Below are 12,943 nucleotides of genomic sequence, written 5' to 3' on the forward strand. Positions count from 1 at the left end.
TTTTCTTCCTCCCTCCCTCCCTTCATTCTTACCTTTCTTTTTGAGAAGCAGAAAGAGAAAGATGCTGTCTGCAGCTCTGCTCCCCCAAATATCCACAACAGCCAGGGCTGAGCCAGGCCAAAGCCAGGAGCTGAAAACTCAATCCAGTTCTCCCACAGGGGTAGCAGGAACCCAACTACTTGAGCCCTTCCTTATCTGCTGTCTCCCTGGGTACACATCAGCAGGAAACTGGAATTGGCAGTGTTCAAGCTGAGACTTGAACCCAGGCACTATGATAAGGGATGTAAGGCATCTTAACTGCTAGGCCAAATGCCTGTCCCGTTATTAGAATCTTGATAGGAATTATACTGAATCTGAGACCACTCTGGGTAGTACGGACATCTTAATCATCCAGTGACTCTTAATATATTGCTGTCTCATAGTCATTCCTAGATTTTCATGTTCTGATTGATACAGTATCCCAATTATTTGTTATATATGTCACATATTTCAATGATGCAGAAAATTATAGAGAATTGCATTAGCCAGCATTTTGTCACTATAACAAATATACCTGAGAAGCTAACTTACAAAGGAAAAGGTAGATTTTTGCTCAAGGTTGATTTTAGAGGTTCACAGTCCATTGGTTTGGCCATCTGGAGAGGCTGGAGGGTGGCAGAAAGTATGCAGAGGGGTAATCACATGGCGAGTTAAGCAGCAGAGAGAGAACAGCTAGGCACAGCTCAGATTTTATACCCACCCCTTTCATAAGAACTACCTTCTGAGAGCACATCCCCAGTGACCTAAAGATACCCACTGGGCCCACCTCCTAGACACCGTGATTGGATCAAGTCTCTGCCCTTATTCCGTTAGCCATTGGCAATAATCCATTAACCATTAACAGAAGACTTGGGGGATGACCTACCTCTCAGATAAAAACAAACTTATTTAAAAGTGGGGAGGCATTTGGCCTTCCGATAAAGCCCACGAAATCATTTGGTTTGGCCTTGCCAAGGCAACTGCAGGTAGGATTGAAAATTCAGTGTCTATAGCAGGCTAATTTTTAAGTTGGTAATTTTGTATGGCCCATGAATGATGTTATAAATATCCAAAGGGCCCTTGGTAGAAAAAAGGTTTTCCAGTGTGGTTAGATGCTATTTGGGCCTCTGCGTCCCATATCAGAGTATCTGTGTGTAAGTCTTGGCTCTGCTTGTGATTACAGCTCCCTGCTAATGCAAACATGAGAGACAGCAGATGATGGCTAAAGTACCTGGATCCCTGCCACCCACATAGAAAATCCAGAGTGAGTGCCAGGCTCCTTGCTTTGGCCTGGCCCACAGCCAAATGTTGTAGGCATTTGGGGAGAGAATAGTGGATGGAAGATCTCTGTCTCTGTTTTCAAATACATTTTTTAAATTGAAAAAAATTTTTGAAGTCTTTAGGGGCATGTGTTGTGGCACAGCTGGTTAAGCCACCACATGGAATGCCCAGGTTCCATTTTGGAATGCCTTTTGTTATTATTATTATTAAACCTTTTATTTAATGAATACAACTTCATGCATTTCTTAAGTACAACTTTAGGAATATAGTGATTCTTCCCATTGTGCCCACCCTCCCACCCCTCATCTTCCTCCCTCTCCTATTCCCAGTCTTATTTTTTTTTTTTTATTATTGACAGGCAGAGTGGACAGTGAGAGAGAGAGACAGAGAGAAAGATCTTCCTTTGCCATTGGTTCACCCTCCAATGGCCGCCGCGGCCGGCGCACCGCGCTGATCCAATGGCAGGAGCCAGGAGCCAGGAGCCAGGTGCTTTTCCTGGTCTCCCATGGGGTGCAGGGCCCAAGCACTTGGGCCATCCTCCACTGCATTCCCTGGCCACAGCAGAGGGCTGGCCTGGAAGAGGGGCAACCGGGACAGAATCCAGCGCCCCGACCGGGACTAGAACCCGGTGTGCCGGCGCCGCTAGGCGGAGGATTAGCCTAGTGAGCCGCGGCGCCGGCCCCCAGTCTTATTTTATAATAAGGTCTATTTTCAATTAGCTTTATGCAAAAAAGATTGTCTATAGTAAGCAAAGAATTCATCAATGTGTATGATAAAAGAAAAATACATAAAAGAAAAAGTTTTTTTAAAAAAACTTTCTCAACAGTTGCGACGAGGGCTGTTCAAAATCATTGGATCTCAAAGTTAATTTTCACTTTTTTTTTTTTTCTGAGAAACTCAATTAGTCCAACCCAAGAGTGATATATCTTTTGTGGGCACTTAGACATAGCTGTAGCTTATGAGACATAAGAGTCTCCTTCACTTGATACATTAAGGGAAAGTAAGTCTTTGGGGATAAGTTTTGTCATTAATTAAAGAAGTACCTAAGAAAACAAGCAATGGGCCGGTGCTGTGGCTCAATAGGCTAATCCTCCACCTGCGTCGCTGGCACACCAGGTTCTAGTCCCGGTCAGGGTGCTGGATTCTGTCCCGGTTGCCCCTCTTCCAGGCCAGCTCTCTGCTATGGCCCAGGAGTGCAGTGGAGGATGGCCCAAGTCCTTGGGCCCTGCACCCGCATGGGAGACCAGGAGAAGCACCTGGCTTCGGATCAGTGCAATGCGCCAGCTGCGGCAGCCATTGGAGGGTGAACCAACAGCAAAGGAAGACCTTTCTCTCTCTCTCTCTCTCTCTCTCACTGTTCACTCTGCCTGTCAAAAAAAAAAGAAAGAAAATACAACAAGCAGTGGAGTTGGATACTTTGGCCTAACTAAAATTTATGAGACATAAGTATGTCCTCCACTTAATATACTAAGATGGGATAAATTTTTGGAAACAAGTTTTATTGCTAACTCTCCTAATACAACTCTTTGAGGGCAGAGGTTCTGCATGTGAGGTTAGTGCTCAGTGACTCCTGTTGTTAATTTAACAATTAACATCCTTTTGTATGACCTCAGTGATCACCAAGGCTCTTTGACATGAGCTGTCTAGGCTACAGAAGACTTTTGAATCCACAAATTCCATCAGTATTTAGACAAAGGCATCAGCAAAGTGGAAATTCTTTCCTCCCGTCAGGGAAAAGTATATCCTTCTTTGATGACCACATCTTTCCACTGGGGTCTCACCCATAGAGGTCCTTCATATAGGATACTTTTTGCCACAGTGCTTTCCATGCCTAAAATGGAATGCTGATTTAAGTCCTGGCTCCTCTACTTCCAATCCAGCTCCCTGCTAATGCACCTGGCAAGGCAGCAGTTGATGATAGCTCAAGTGCTTGGGCTCCTTCCACCCACATGGGAAACTGATGGAATTTCAGGCTCCTGGTTTCAAGCTGGCCCAGCCCTGGCAGTTGAGGTCATTTGGGGAGTGAACCTGTTGATGGATAGTCTGTCTTTCCCTCTGCCTTCCCTCCCTCCTTCTGCCTCTGTCTTCTTTTACTCTGCCTTTTAAGTAAATACATATTTTTTAAAAATTAAAAATTTAGGAACTGGCGTTGTGGCATAGCAGGTAAGGCCACTGCCTGCAATGCTGACATCCCTAATGGGCACTATTTCATGTCCTGGCTGCTCTACTTCTTATCCAGCTCCCTCCTAGTGGCCTGGGAAAAGCAGTGTAAGATAGCCCAAGTGTTTGGGCTCTTGCACCCACATGAGAGACCTGGAAGAAGCTCCTTACCTCATTCTGGCTCAGCCATGGCCATCTGGGGGTTGAACCAGTGGATGGAAGATCTCTGTCTCTGACTCTTTACAAAAAAAAATCTTTTTTTGAAATTAAATAATTTGGGGGATCAAGTTTTCAACAGATGGGCCTTTAGGGGATATCCAAGCTAGTATCCAAACTATAACAAGAATTATTTTTTCAACTATTTATTTGAAATATTTATTTATTCGAAAGGCATTTACAGAGAGGCAGAGAGAGAGAGAGAGAGAGAGAGAGAGGTCCTCCATCCACTGTTAACACTCCTCAGATGGCCACCGTGACTGGAGCTGCGCTGATCTGAAGCCAGGAGCCAGAAGCCTCTTCCAGGTCTCCCATGCGGGTGCAGGGATCCAAGGACTTGGGCCATCTTCTACTGCTTTCCCAGGCTATAGCAGAGAGCTGGATCAAAAGTGGAGCAGCCGGGCCTTGAACTGTTGCCTGTATGGGATGGCGGCACTGCAGGTGGTGGCTTTACCCACTTTGCCACATTGTCAGCCTCTTCAATTAATTTAAAAAAATTTATTTACTTATTTGAAAGGTAGAGTGATGGGGTGTGGGAGAGAGAAATCTTCCGTCTACTTGTTCACTTCCCAAATGCCTGCAGTAGAAGGACTGGGCCAGAATGAAGCTAGGAGCCAGGAATTCTATCTAGGTCCCCTACATGGGTGACAAGGACTCAAGTACTTATGCCATATCTGCTGCCTCCCAGAGGCATTAGCAAGAAACTGGATCGGACACAGATGTGGGACTTAATCCCAGGCACTCCAGTGTGCGACACCAGTGTCCCAAGTGGCAGTTTAACCCTCGGTGCCACAATAGCTGCTGCTAGCTAATACTTGATTGCGTGCTATGTGCCTATCCACTTCCCAGCTATGGAGGGTTTTTTTTTTTTTAAAGATTTTTTATTTATTTGTTTGAGAGGTAGAGTTACAGGCAATGAGAAGGAGAGACAGAGCGGTCTTCTGTCTGTTGGTTCACTCTGAAAATTGCTGCAACGGCTGGAGCTGCGCCAATCCGAAGCCAGGAGCCAGGAGCTTCTTCCTGGTCTCCCACATGGGTGCAGGGGCCCAAGGACTTGAGCCATCCTCTGCTGCTTTCCCAGGCCACAGCAGAGAGCTGGATTGGAAGAGGAGCAGCCAGGACTAGAACCGGGACCTGTATGGGATGCCGGTGCCGTAGGCAGAGGATTAACCTGCACCATGGCGCCATTCCCCCAGCTATGAAGATTTAACAACTGTTGACATTTTAATATTTGTGTCATATTTCATTTTTTAAATTACTTTTGTGGGATCATATCATGAATCAGAATATGAGGAGAAAATTCTCTACCCACAAACAACCTATTTTTCAGTTTTTCCATCCAGTTTTTTCCCCTATGTATACTAGTTGGTTTTTTTTTTTGTAGTAATCCCAACTTAGATAGCATATACTCTGCTTCATTCACTTAATATTGTATGGAAAGCAATTTTTTTTTTCACACTGCAGTTACTTCATACTGTAGTTCTTTGGGTGAAGTGCCCTGATAGTTGGGTATATGAAAAGCTTGATTTTGGCTCTGCTGTTTACTGGCTTTGTGATCTTGTAGTTTCCTACGTTCACTAATAGAAGTAAAAAGAAGACTTCCAATTATCTAAAAGTAGAAATTAGTACAATAATTATATGGCAAGACTGTGATGAAGATTAAATGTATATATTAAAATGGGATACAGTAGTTGCCTAATAAATGCTAGTTTCCTTCCCTGTACTTTTCCCAGGGGCCTAGTTTTTTAGCCTATTCTTCCAGGGGTTACCTTCAGAGACTCAGAACTTGTTCTTATTCCTCCAGACCAAGAAGGACCATCCATACACCTGGAGAATTGAACTGGCAAAAACAGAAAAGTACTGGGATGGCTGGTTTCGAGGCTTATCCAATCTCTTTCTTAGTTGCCCTATTCCTAAATTGCTGCTCTTGGCTGGTAAGTTTGTATGTGTGTGTGGTGGAGGCGGGGCAGCTCAGTCTGGCAGCTGTAGCAGAATACCATAGATTGGATGGCTTTCAACAACAGAAAGCTGTTTTCTCACAGTTCTGGAGGCTGAAAGTCTTGAGATGAGGGTGCCAGTGTGGTTGCCTTCTGGCAAGGGCACTCTTCTTGTATGCAGATGGCCACTTTCTCTCTGTGCCCTCACTGGCCGAGAAGACAGGAGAGAGCTCTCTGGTGTCTCTTCATATAAGGACACAAACCCTATCACGTCAGAGTCCCAACCCTTATGACTTCATGTAACTTGGATTATCTCCTTGTATGCCCTATCTCTGAATACAGTCTAATGGGGGTGGGGGGCAGTTGCTGGAGATAGGGATTAGGAATTTGACTTGAAGTATGGTGGCAGAATTGATTCCATAGTTGTGTGGATATATTGTCATCTAGCTATGACCTTTCTAAGCAAATGGGTAGTGACTTCCAAAGTGGAATACCGTCCTCACTCACCTGTGCTCTTTTTTCTTACACCCTGTCCCAAATCCTAACTAAACATAATCATCTATCTGGGATGGCCTAATTCTGGCCTGGCTTTGCACCATGAAGCCCAGGTCCTTTTCCTAGAGCCCAATGCAGTGGTATAAGGCTATTCTGAGTATTCTGAGGATCAAAAATGCTAAAACCCTATTTTCAAACTTTTCAGTTTAAATGAGCAAAATGATCACAGGGGAATCTCACCATGGAAAGATTCATCTGGTGACAATATAACCTTTGGGAGTTAGAATCAACATTAATATGAATTGAGAATGTCATTGTGTTTACAACTTTGTTAAAACGTTTACTTAGGACTTGAATAGCAAAACCTATTTCACAGTGCCTTTTCTAGGAAGCTACTTACGGATTCTGTTGTTTTGTTCTAGGTGTTGATAGGTTGGATAAAGATCTGACCATTGGCCAGATGCAAGGTAAGTTATCACGAAATTATGCCCCTGGATCTCTTTCTGTGGACAGAGAAGAGGACAGGATCATGTGGAAATTAATATTCTAAGATGATTTTTAGATTCTGAAGACGATCTTGCAAATGGAGCTTAAATAAAGGAAGCAACTAAAACAATGTCTGGTACTCTAAGGCCATGTGTGCCATAATATGTAAGAAGTAAATGCTTAGCATCCTTTGGGTTTTGGCAGTTTAGAGCTTTAATAAATAAATCATAGATTGGAAAGAAATATTCTGAGATGAGGCATATGTTTGAAATTTAGGTATTAATAATGAGAAAGGAAGTATTTTGAATACTAATCAGTATTTTTATTCTTTAGAATTTTGTAAAGGTCCCCCCTCTTTTTTTTTTTTTTTTTTTTTGTAATCTTTATTTTTTCAAGACATGTATAGAGAGTGCCTATCTTCTGGTTCACTCTTCAGATACTCTGAGCTGGGCTGAAACTATGAGCTAGCAACTTGTCTAAGTCCTCCATGTAGGTGGCAGGAATCCAACTACCTGTGCTGTCAGTGCTGCCTCCCAGAGTCAGCATCAGCAGGAAGTTAGAGGCAGGAACCAGAGCCAAGTATCAAACTCAGGTACTCAAATGTGGGACATCGGCATGTTAACCACTAAGCTAAATGCTAATCAGATTTTTTAGCAAATGGAAAGACTGAAGATAATCCAGATACAAAAAGGTATCAACTCTGTTTAGAAGACAGCATATGGGGGCCGGCGCTGTGGCACAGCAGATTAACGCCCTGGCCTGAAGCGCCGGCATTCCATATGGGTGCTGGTTTGAGTCCTGGCTGCTCCACTTCTGATCCAGCTCTCTGCTATGGCCTGGAATAGCAGTAGAAGATGGCCCAAGTCCTTGGGCCCCTGCACCCATGTGGGGGACCAGGAGGAGGCTCCTGGCTCCAGATCAGCTCAGCTTTGGCCATTGTGGCCATTTGGAGAGTGAACCAGCAGATGGAAGACTTCTCTCTCTGGCTCAACCTCTCTAACTCTGTATTTCAAATAAATAAAATCTTTTTTTTTTTTTTTTTTTTTTTTAAGAAGCATGATGAAGGGTTAGAAACAAGGGCTGTAAAGTTAGGAGAACTGGTTTTTGAATATTGCTTTCCTAGTAATTGTTTTTCTCTGGGTAAGGTACTTGGCTGATCTCAGCTTACATGAGAAAATTAATGACAGCCTCAAAGAAATTCTGAGGTATAATCAGCAGGAAAGTGGCTTGCACAATGTGTACAGGTACGGGGACATTGGCCAGATGATAGTGGAGGCAGTGGGGCCAGTCTTGAGGAGGCTTTTGCATTGGTGTGGATGAAGGACTTCATGAAGGAGAAGCATCACAACTTTGGGATTATGGGAAGAGGTACCCACTCCCAGATTCAAGTGTCCAGGCTTTAAGCAGATTCTGTTCTTGACCTTCCTGACCTTCCTTCTCCACTTCTCCACTCTGGGCAGTTTCATGACTTCCATTTCTTGCTAGGTGATTCCTACAGCTAAGTGTCCAACTCACCTCTCTCTTCTGATCTCCAGCCCTGCCCCAGGTATTAAACCTCCTAAACATCGCTACCTGAATGTCTCATGGGGCCCTGAATGACTTACAAAACTCTTTGTCCAGGCCCCCATGCCCTTCCTTTCTTTAACTATGGGGTGTCCTGAGGCCTGGAGCAGGACTGTGAGCTGAGACTATATGATTTTTGTGGCACTGATGTTGATAATTCTGGGCTTAGACGCATATTATGGGCCTAAGTTTAATTCAAGCATACCTTTCCTCAGTACCCTTTCTGTGCAAGACTTGTGTTCTTGCTGGGCGGATAACAATCAGCCGTGCCCCTGAGACTGAACATGCTTGACCTGGACTTAAAAAGCGTCCATTTGAAACTAGTGTTATCACTGGTCTTGGAGTCAGGCAGTCCTGAGTTTGAGTCACTGTTAGTTAAGGTTTTGTGACCTCAGCAAGCTGCCAACTTCTTTAATACAGAGTTTCTTCATTTATATCTTCATATACTTTTGTGAGATTTAAATGAGAAGATGTAGGCTTATCATTCCATCCAGCAAGCAGCAGTTCCTCATTAGATGCCCTTCTGATCCATCCATTGGATTATGCCATGATCACCTGTACTTTTTTTAAAAGATTAATTTTATTTATTTGAAAGACAGAGTTACAAAGAGAGCTGTAGAGACAAAGAGAGAGGTCTTCCATCCGATGGTTCACTCCCCAGATGGCCGCAACAGCCGGAGCTGCGCCGATCCGAAAGCAGGAGCCAGGAGCTTCTTCAGGTCTCCCACATGGGTGCAGGGGCCCTAGGATTTGGGCCATCTTCTACTGTTTTCCCAGGCCATAACAGAGAGCTGGATTGGAAGTGGAGCAGCCGGGACTTGAACCGGCACCCATATGGGATGTCAGCGCTTCAGGCCAAGGCTTTAACCCTCTGTGCCACAGCGCTGGCCCCCTTTTAAAAAATATATTTTTATTTGAAAGAGTTAGAGGGAGAGAGAGAGAGCTCTTCCATCTGCTGGTTCACTCCCCATGGCCACAATGGCCAGGAGCCAGGAGCTTCTTTGGGTCTCCCATGCAGGTGCGTGGGCCCAAGGACTTGGGCTGTCTTCTACTTTCCCAGGCCACAGCAGAGAGCTGGATCGGAAGTGGAGCACCCAGGGCTTGAACTGGTGCCCATATGGGATGCTGGTGCTACAAGAATCAACTTTAAACATTGAAAAGTTCTTGAAGCACTAAGGGGGCAGGAAGCACAGGATGTCCTGACCAAAAGGATTCCAGTGCTTATTCCTTCCTTGTAAATGGAGAACCCGAGGCTCAGGAGGTTTGTTCTTCTTAGGGATCTTCCTTGTCAAGCTGTCTGTTCCCTCTACATAACGTTCACAGTAGTTGTGTGCTGACAGTGCCCCCTAAGACATTGTCAGGAAGTACTTAGCACAGTACCTGAAACAAATACTCAAGCAGTAACTTGCTATCTTAAGAAATTTCAAAATCCTTTATACAGCTGAGAAATTTCATGAGATGGTCCTGGCTTAGCTCTCCAGCCTCACCATTAAGTAACCACCTGCCCAAGCAGCATGCTCAGCTGCTTTTAATTCCAGCAGTAAATACCATCCCAGTGCTGCTCTCTTCTGTATTAGGCCATTTTTTCTATGGAGGAAGCCTTCTGGCTTCCTACTGGATTGTGAAGCTCTTTCCCTCTGCTCTTGCAACCCTACCCAGTTTTATCACAGGAATTACATGCTGCATGAAAATGTTGGTTTTGTGTCTTACTCCCTTCTGGTCTGTTAATTCCTTGAGGATCAGAGGATTTGTCTTCTATGTGTCTTTTTTTTTTTTTTAAAGGGTTTATTTATTTGAAAGAGGGAGAGTGAGTGCGAGTGAGCAAGCCTACATCTGCTGGTTCACTCCCTAGATGGCCACAAAGGCCAGGTGCTAGGAGATTTACCTGGGTCTCCTATGTGGGTGGCAGGGGCCCAGGTACTTGGGTCATCTTGTGCTGCCTTCCCAAGGTCATTATCAGGGAGCTGGATTGGAAGTGGCGCAGCTGGGACAAGACCCAGTGCCCACAGGCATCACAAGTGCTTGCTTTACTGGCTATGCCACAACACCAGGCTCTTCTGTGTTTCTTACCCCAAGGTCACTGTACACTAAGTAGGCACAAAAGGAAAAGTGAAGGGAAATGATTGAGGGTTACAGTGTTACCATCTTCATCAAAGAGGCGGTAGGTAATCAGTATGGAGTTGGGGCTGGGGTTGAAATGGGGCCATCTTGGGCTCCTGGAGTGACCTGAGAGGCTGCAGAGGTAGTAAGGGAGGGCGGTATGAGTGCCTGAGGTTGCCTGGCTTTATTTCCTCTCCAGGGAAGTTCCAGATGCAGGTCCTGCCCCAGTGTGGCCATGCAGTCCATGAGGATGCCCCTGACAAGGTGAGTTTGGTGCTTCACGACAGGACAACTGTGAGAGCGACTTTGGATGGCCCAGGAGATAGGACAAGCCTCTGAGTATTAGCCTGGGATGCCTGCAGCTGCAGGGAAATCCAGGCACCTGCAGCCACCAGCTTCCCAAACATGGCTCTAGCAGCTGCCTGTGGGCTTGACTTTGTGGGTGGGGCTGAGGACCTGTTGCGTCCTTTGCATTTCCTCTCAGGGCCCTATGATTGAGATCTTAAGCTGTGTTGCTCCCAAAAGCCAGGTGGAAGAAGGGATGGTTGAGGGTAGAAACTGTTCCCTAACCTAGTCACAAATAGGAATGAACATGAACTACTCCTGTGGGAAAAAGGAGCTTCATAACTCAAAGGGGATAAATAAGTCCCATTCCTCTTGAGCTTGCTGGCATTCCCTGAAGGATGATGGGAGTTTGCTAGCCCTGCCAGGACCCAGGTCCTTTTGGTTTCAAGCTACCCAGACTTGTGGGACTCAGGAGGGCATTACATAGCTTAATTTTCCAACAGAAGCTCTCAAGACTCCAAGGGTAAGCACCATCACAAACCTTCATATGGCCCGGAATCTCTCCCTTTTCAGGTAGCTGAAGCTGTTGCCACTTTCTTGATCCGGCACAGGTTCGCAGAGCCCATCGGAGGGTTCCAGTGGTAAGTACAAGGGTGTAAGATCTCCATGAGCGCTGCCCAACCCAACAAACAGATATTTGCCTCACAAAGCCCTGCCTATGTGGGTCACCTTCCTCTTCCTCCACAGAGAGGCTGGCATGTGTATTTCGGCAAAGCTGTGCTTAGTTACTTCTCTGTGCTCTGGTCCTGTGGGTTGTTGCTAAGGTGCGATTTCATCATGCCTGGTCTCCCAGCCCCTCACCGCGATGTGCATTTCTTCTTGAGGTACCCCCTTTTCGAGGAGGCTGAGATGGGAATCAGCCTCTGTGCCTTCTGCCCTGCTGCTGAGCAAGGCTGGCTGGACCCAGAGATCCCACAGGACCCTAGAGCAGCTTTCTCAGCCTCAGCATGGCCGCCGTTTTGAGATGGGTTGTTGTTTTGCTATCGGGGCCTCTTCTGCACATGGTAGGATGTTCAGCAGTGTCCCTGTTCTCTACCCATTCGATAGCAGCAGCACCTTCCACACATGGTTCTGCAAACCACAGCTGTCTCCAGGCAGGCAAAGCTGCTCCCAGTTAAGAACCACTGGTCTGCAGAAGCAGGGAGTGCAGGCCTCTCCCCCTAGGAAGCTCTTCAGCTGCTTAGGGAGACACAGTTGGGCTCTGTGTTAACCCAGCAGGTTCTTGCCCCCCCTCAAGCCTACCTGTCTGTGCTGAGGAAGGCCCTGGGTCCTCAAAGTCCACGGTCTGATGAGTCACATCTGCCATTTGAAATCCTTCTGATTTTCAGAGTTCAGGGGAACCTGTTCCCTCCTTCAGAAAGTTTGAACAAGAACTCTGAATGCCGTGAGTTGGAGGCGAGAGTGACAACAGGATAAGAGCTTGGAGCTGTGAGCCATAGGAATGACACCCTCATGTTGAACCATTCCTCTAGCAGCTAACCATTGATGGGGCCCACAGTCAGCAAAGACGACTTAGTTTCTCTTTTTAAAATTTTTACTTATTTGAAATTCAACCTAGTAAAAATAGATACAGAGATCTCCCATTTGCTGATTCATTCCCCAAATGCCTACAATAGCTGAAGCTGGGCCAGGCTGAAGTCAAGAGCTGGGAACTCCAACTGGGTCTCCCACATGGGTGACAGGGACTGCAAGTACTCCACCTAGCACCTCTTGTCTCCCAATGCATGCATTAACAGGAAGCTGGAATTAGGAGAGAGCTGGGACTTGAACCCAGGTACTGTGATACGGGATGCACATATCTCAAATAACATCCTTTTTGGGGAGGATTGATTTATTTGAAAGGCAGAGTTAGATGGATAGAGAGATCTTTCATTCTCTGGTTCCACTCCCCCAATGGCTGCAATGGCCAGGACTGGGCCGGACCAAAGTCAAGGAGCCTGGTATTCCATCTGGGTCTCCCATGTTGGTGGAAGGAGTCTCAAGTATTTGGGCCATCCTCCATTGCAGTCCCAGGTGTGTTAGCAGGGAGCTGCATCAGAAGTGGAGCAGCTGGGACTCAAACCAGTGTTCTTATGGGATATGGGCATTGCAGGCAGTGGCTTAACCTACTGTACCACAAAGCCTTCCCCTCAAATAGCACCTTAAACACTACAACCCTCTCCTAATACCCTCCCCTAATTTCTTTTAAACAGTGTTAGAGGTCTCTGGGCTATTTGGAACATGCACTCAGAGTAGAAATTTGGTCCCAGATGGGCCTGTGAGGAGGTGGCACAGATCTTCAGGGGCCTTGGTGGTCATTAGGGAGGGTTGGCCAAAGGAGCCTGGGGAAGCAGGGGAAAGCT

General features: G+C 46.0%; 1 protein-coding gene across 3 annotated transcripts in view; it reads left to right on the forward strand.

Annotated features, from left to right (window-relative positions):
- The window catches only part of PPME1 (protein phosphatase methylesterase 1), an 80,397-nt gene that overhangs the window by 66,263 nt on the left and 1,191 nt on the right, over positions 1–12,943 (forward strand). For 2 of the 3 annotated variants that reach the window (XM_070075305.2, XM_089330786.1), the window contains exons 10-13: positions 5,480–5,609; positions 6,530–6,574; positions 10,456–10,520; positions 11,115–11,182. In XM_070075305.2, coding sequence (XP_069931406.1) covers positions 5,480–5,609; positions 6,530–6,574; positions 10,456–10,520; positions 11,115–11,182 — 308 coding nt within the window. Of the gene's footprint in view, positions 1–5,479; positions 5,610–6,529; positions 6,575–10,455; positions 10,521–11,114; positions 11,183–11,929; positions 12,171–12,943 lie in introns of those variants that run through there. The other variant, XM_089330776.1, reaches the window with a different exon arrangement.

Source organism: Oryctolagus cuniculus, chromosome 1, assembly GCF_051225735.1.
Source record: "Oryctolagus cuniculus isolate XC-2025 breed Fujian yellow rabbit chromosome 1, ASM5122573v1, whole genome shotgun sequence".
Lineage (NCBI taxonomy): Eukaryota > Metazoa > Chordata > Mammalia > Lagomorpha > Leporidae > Oryctolagus > Oryctolagus cuniculus.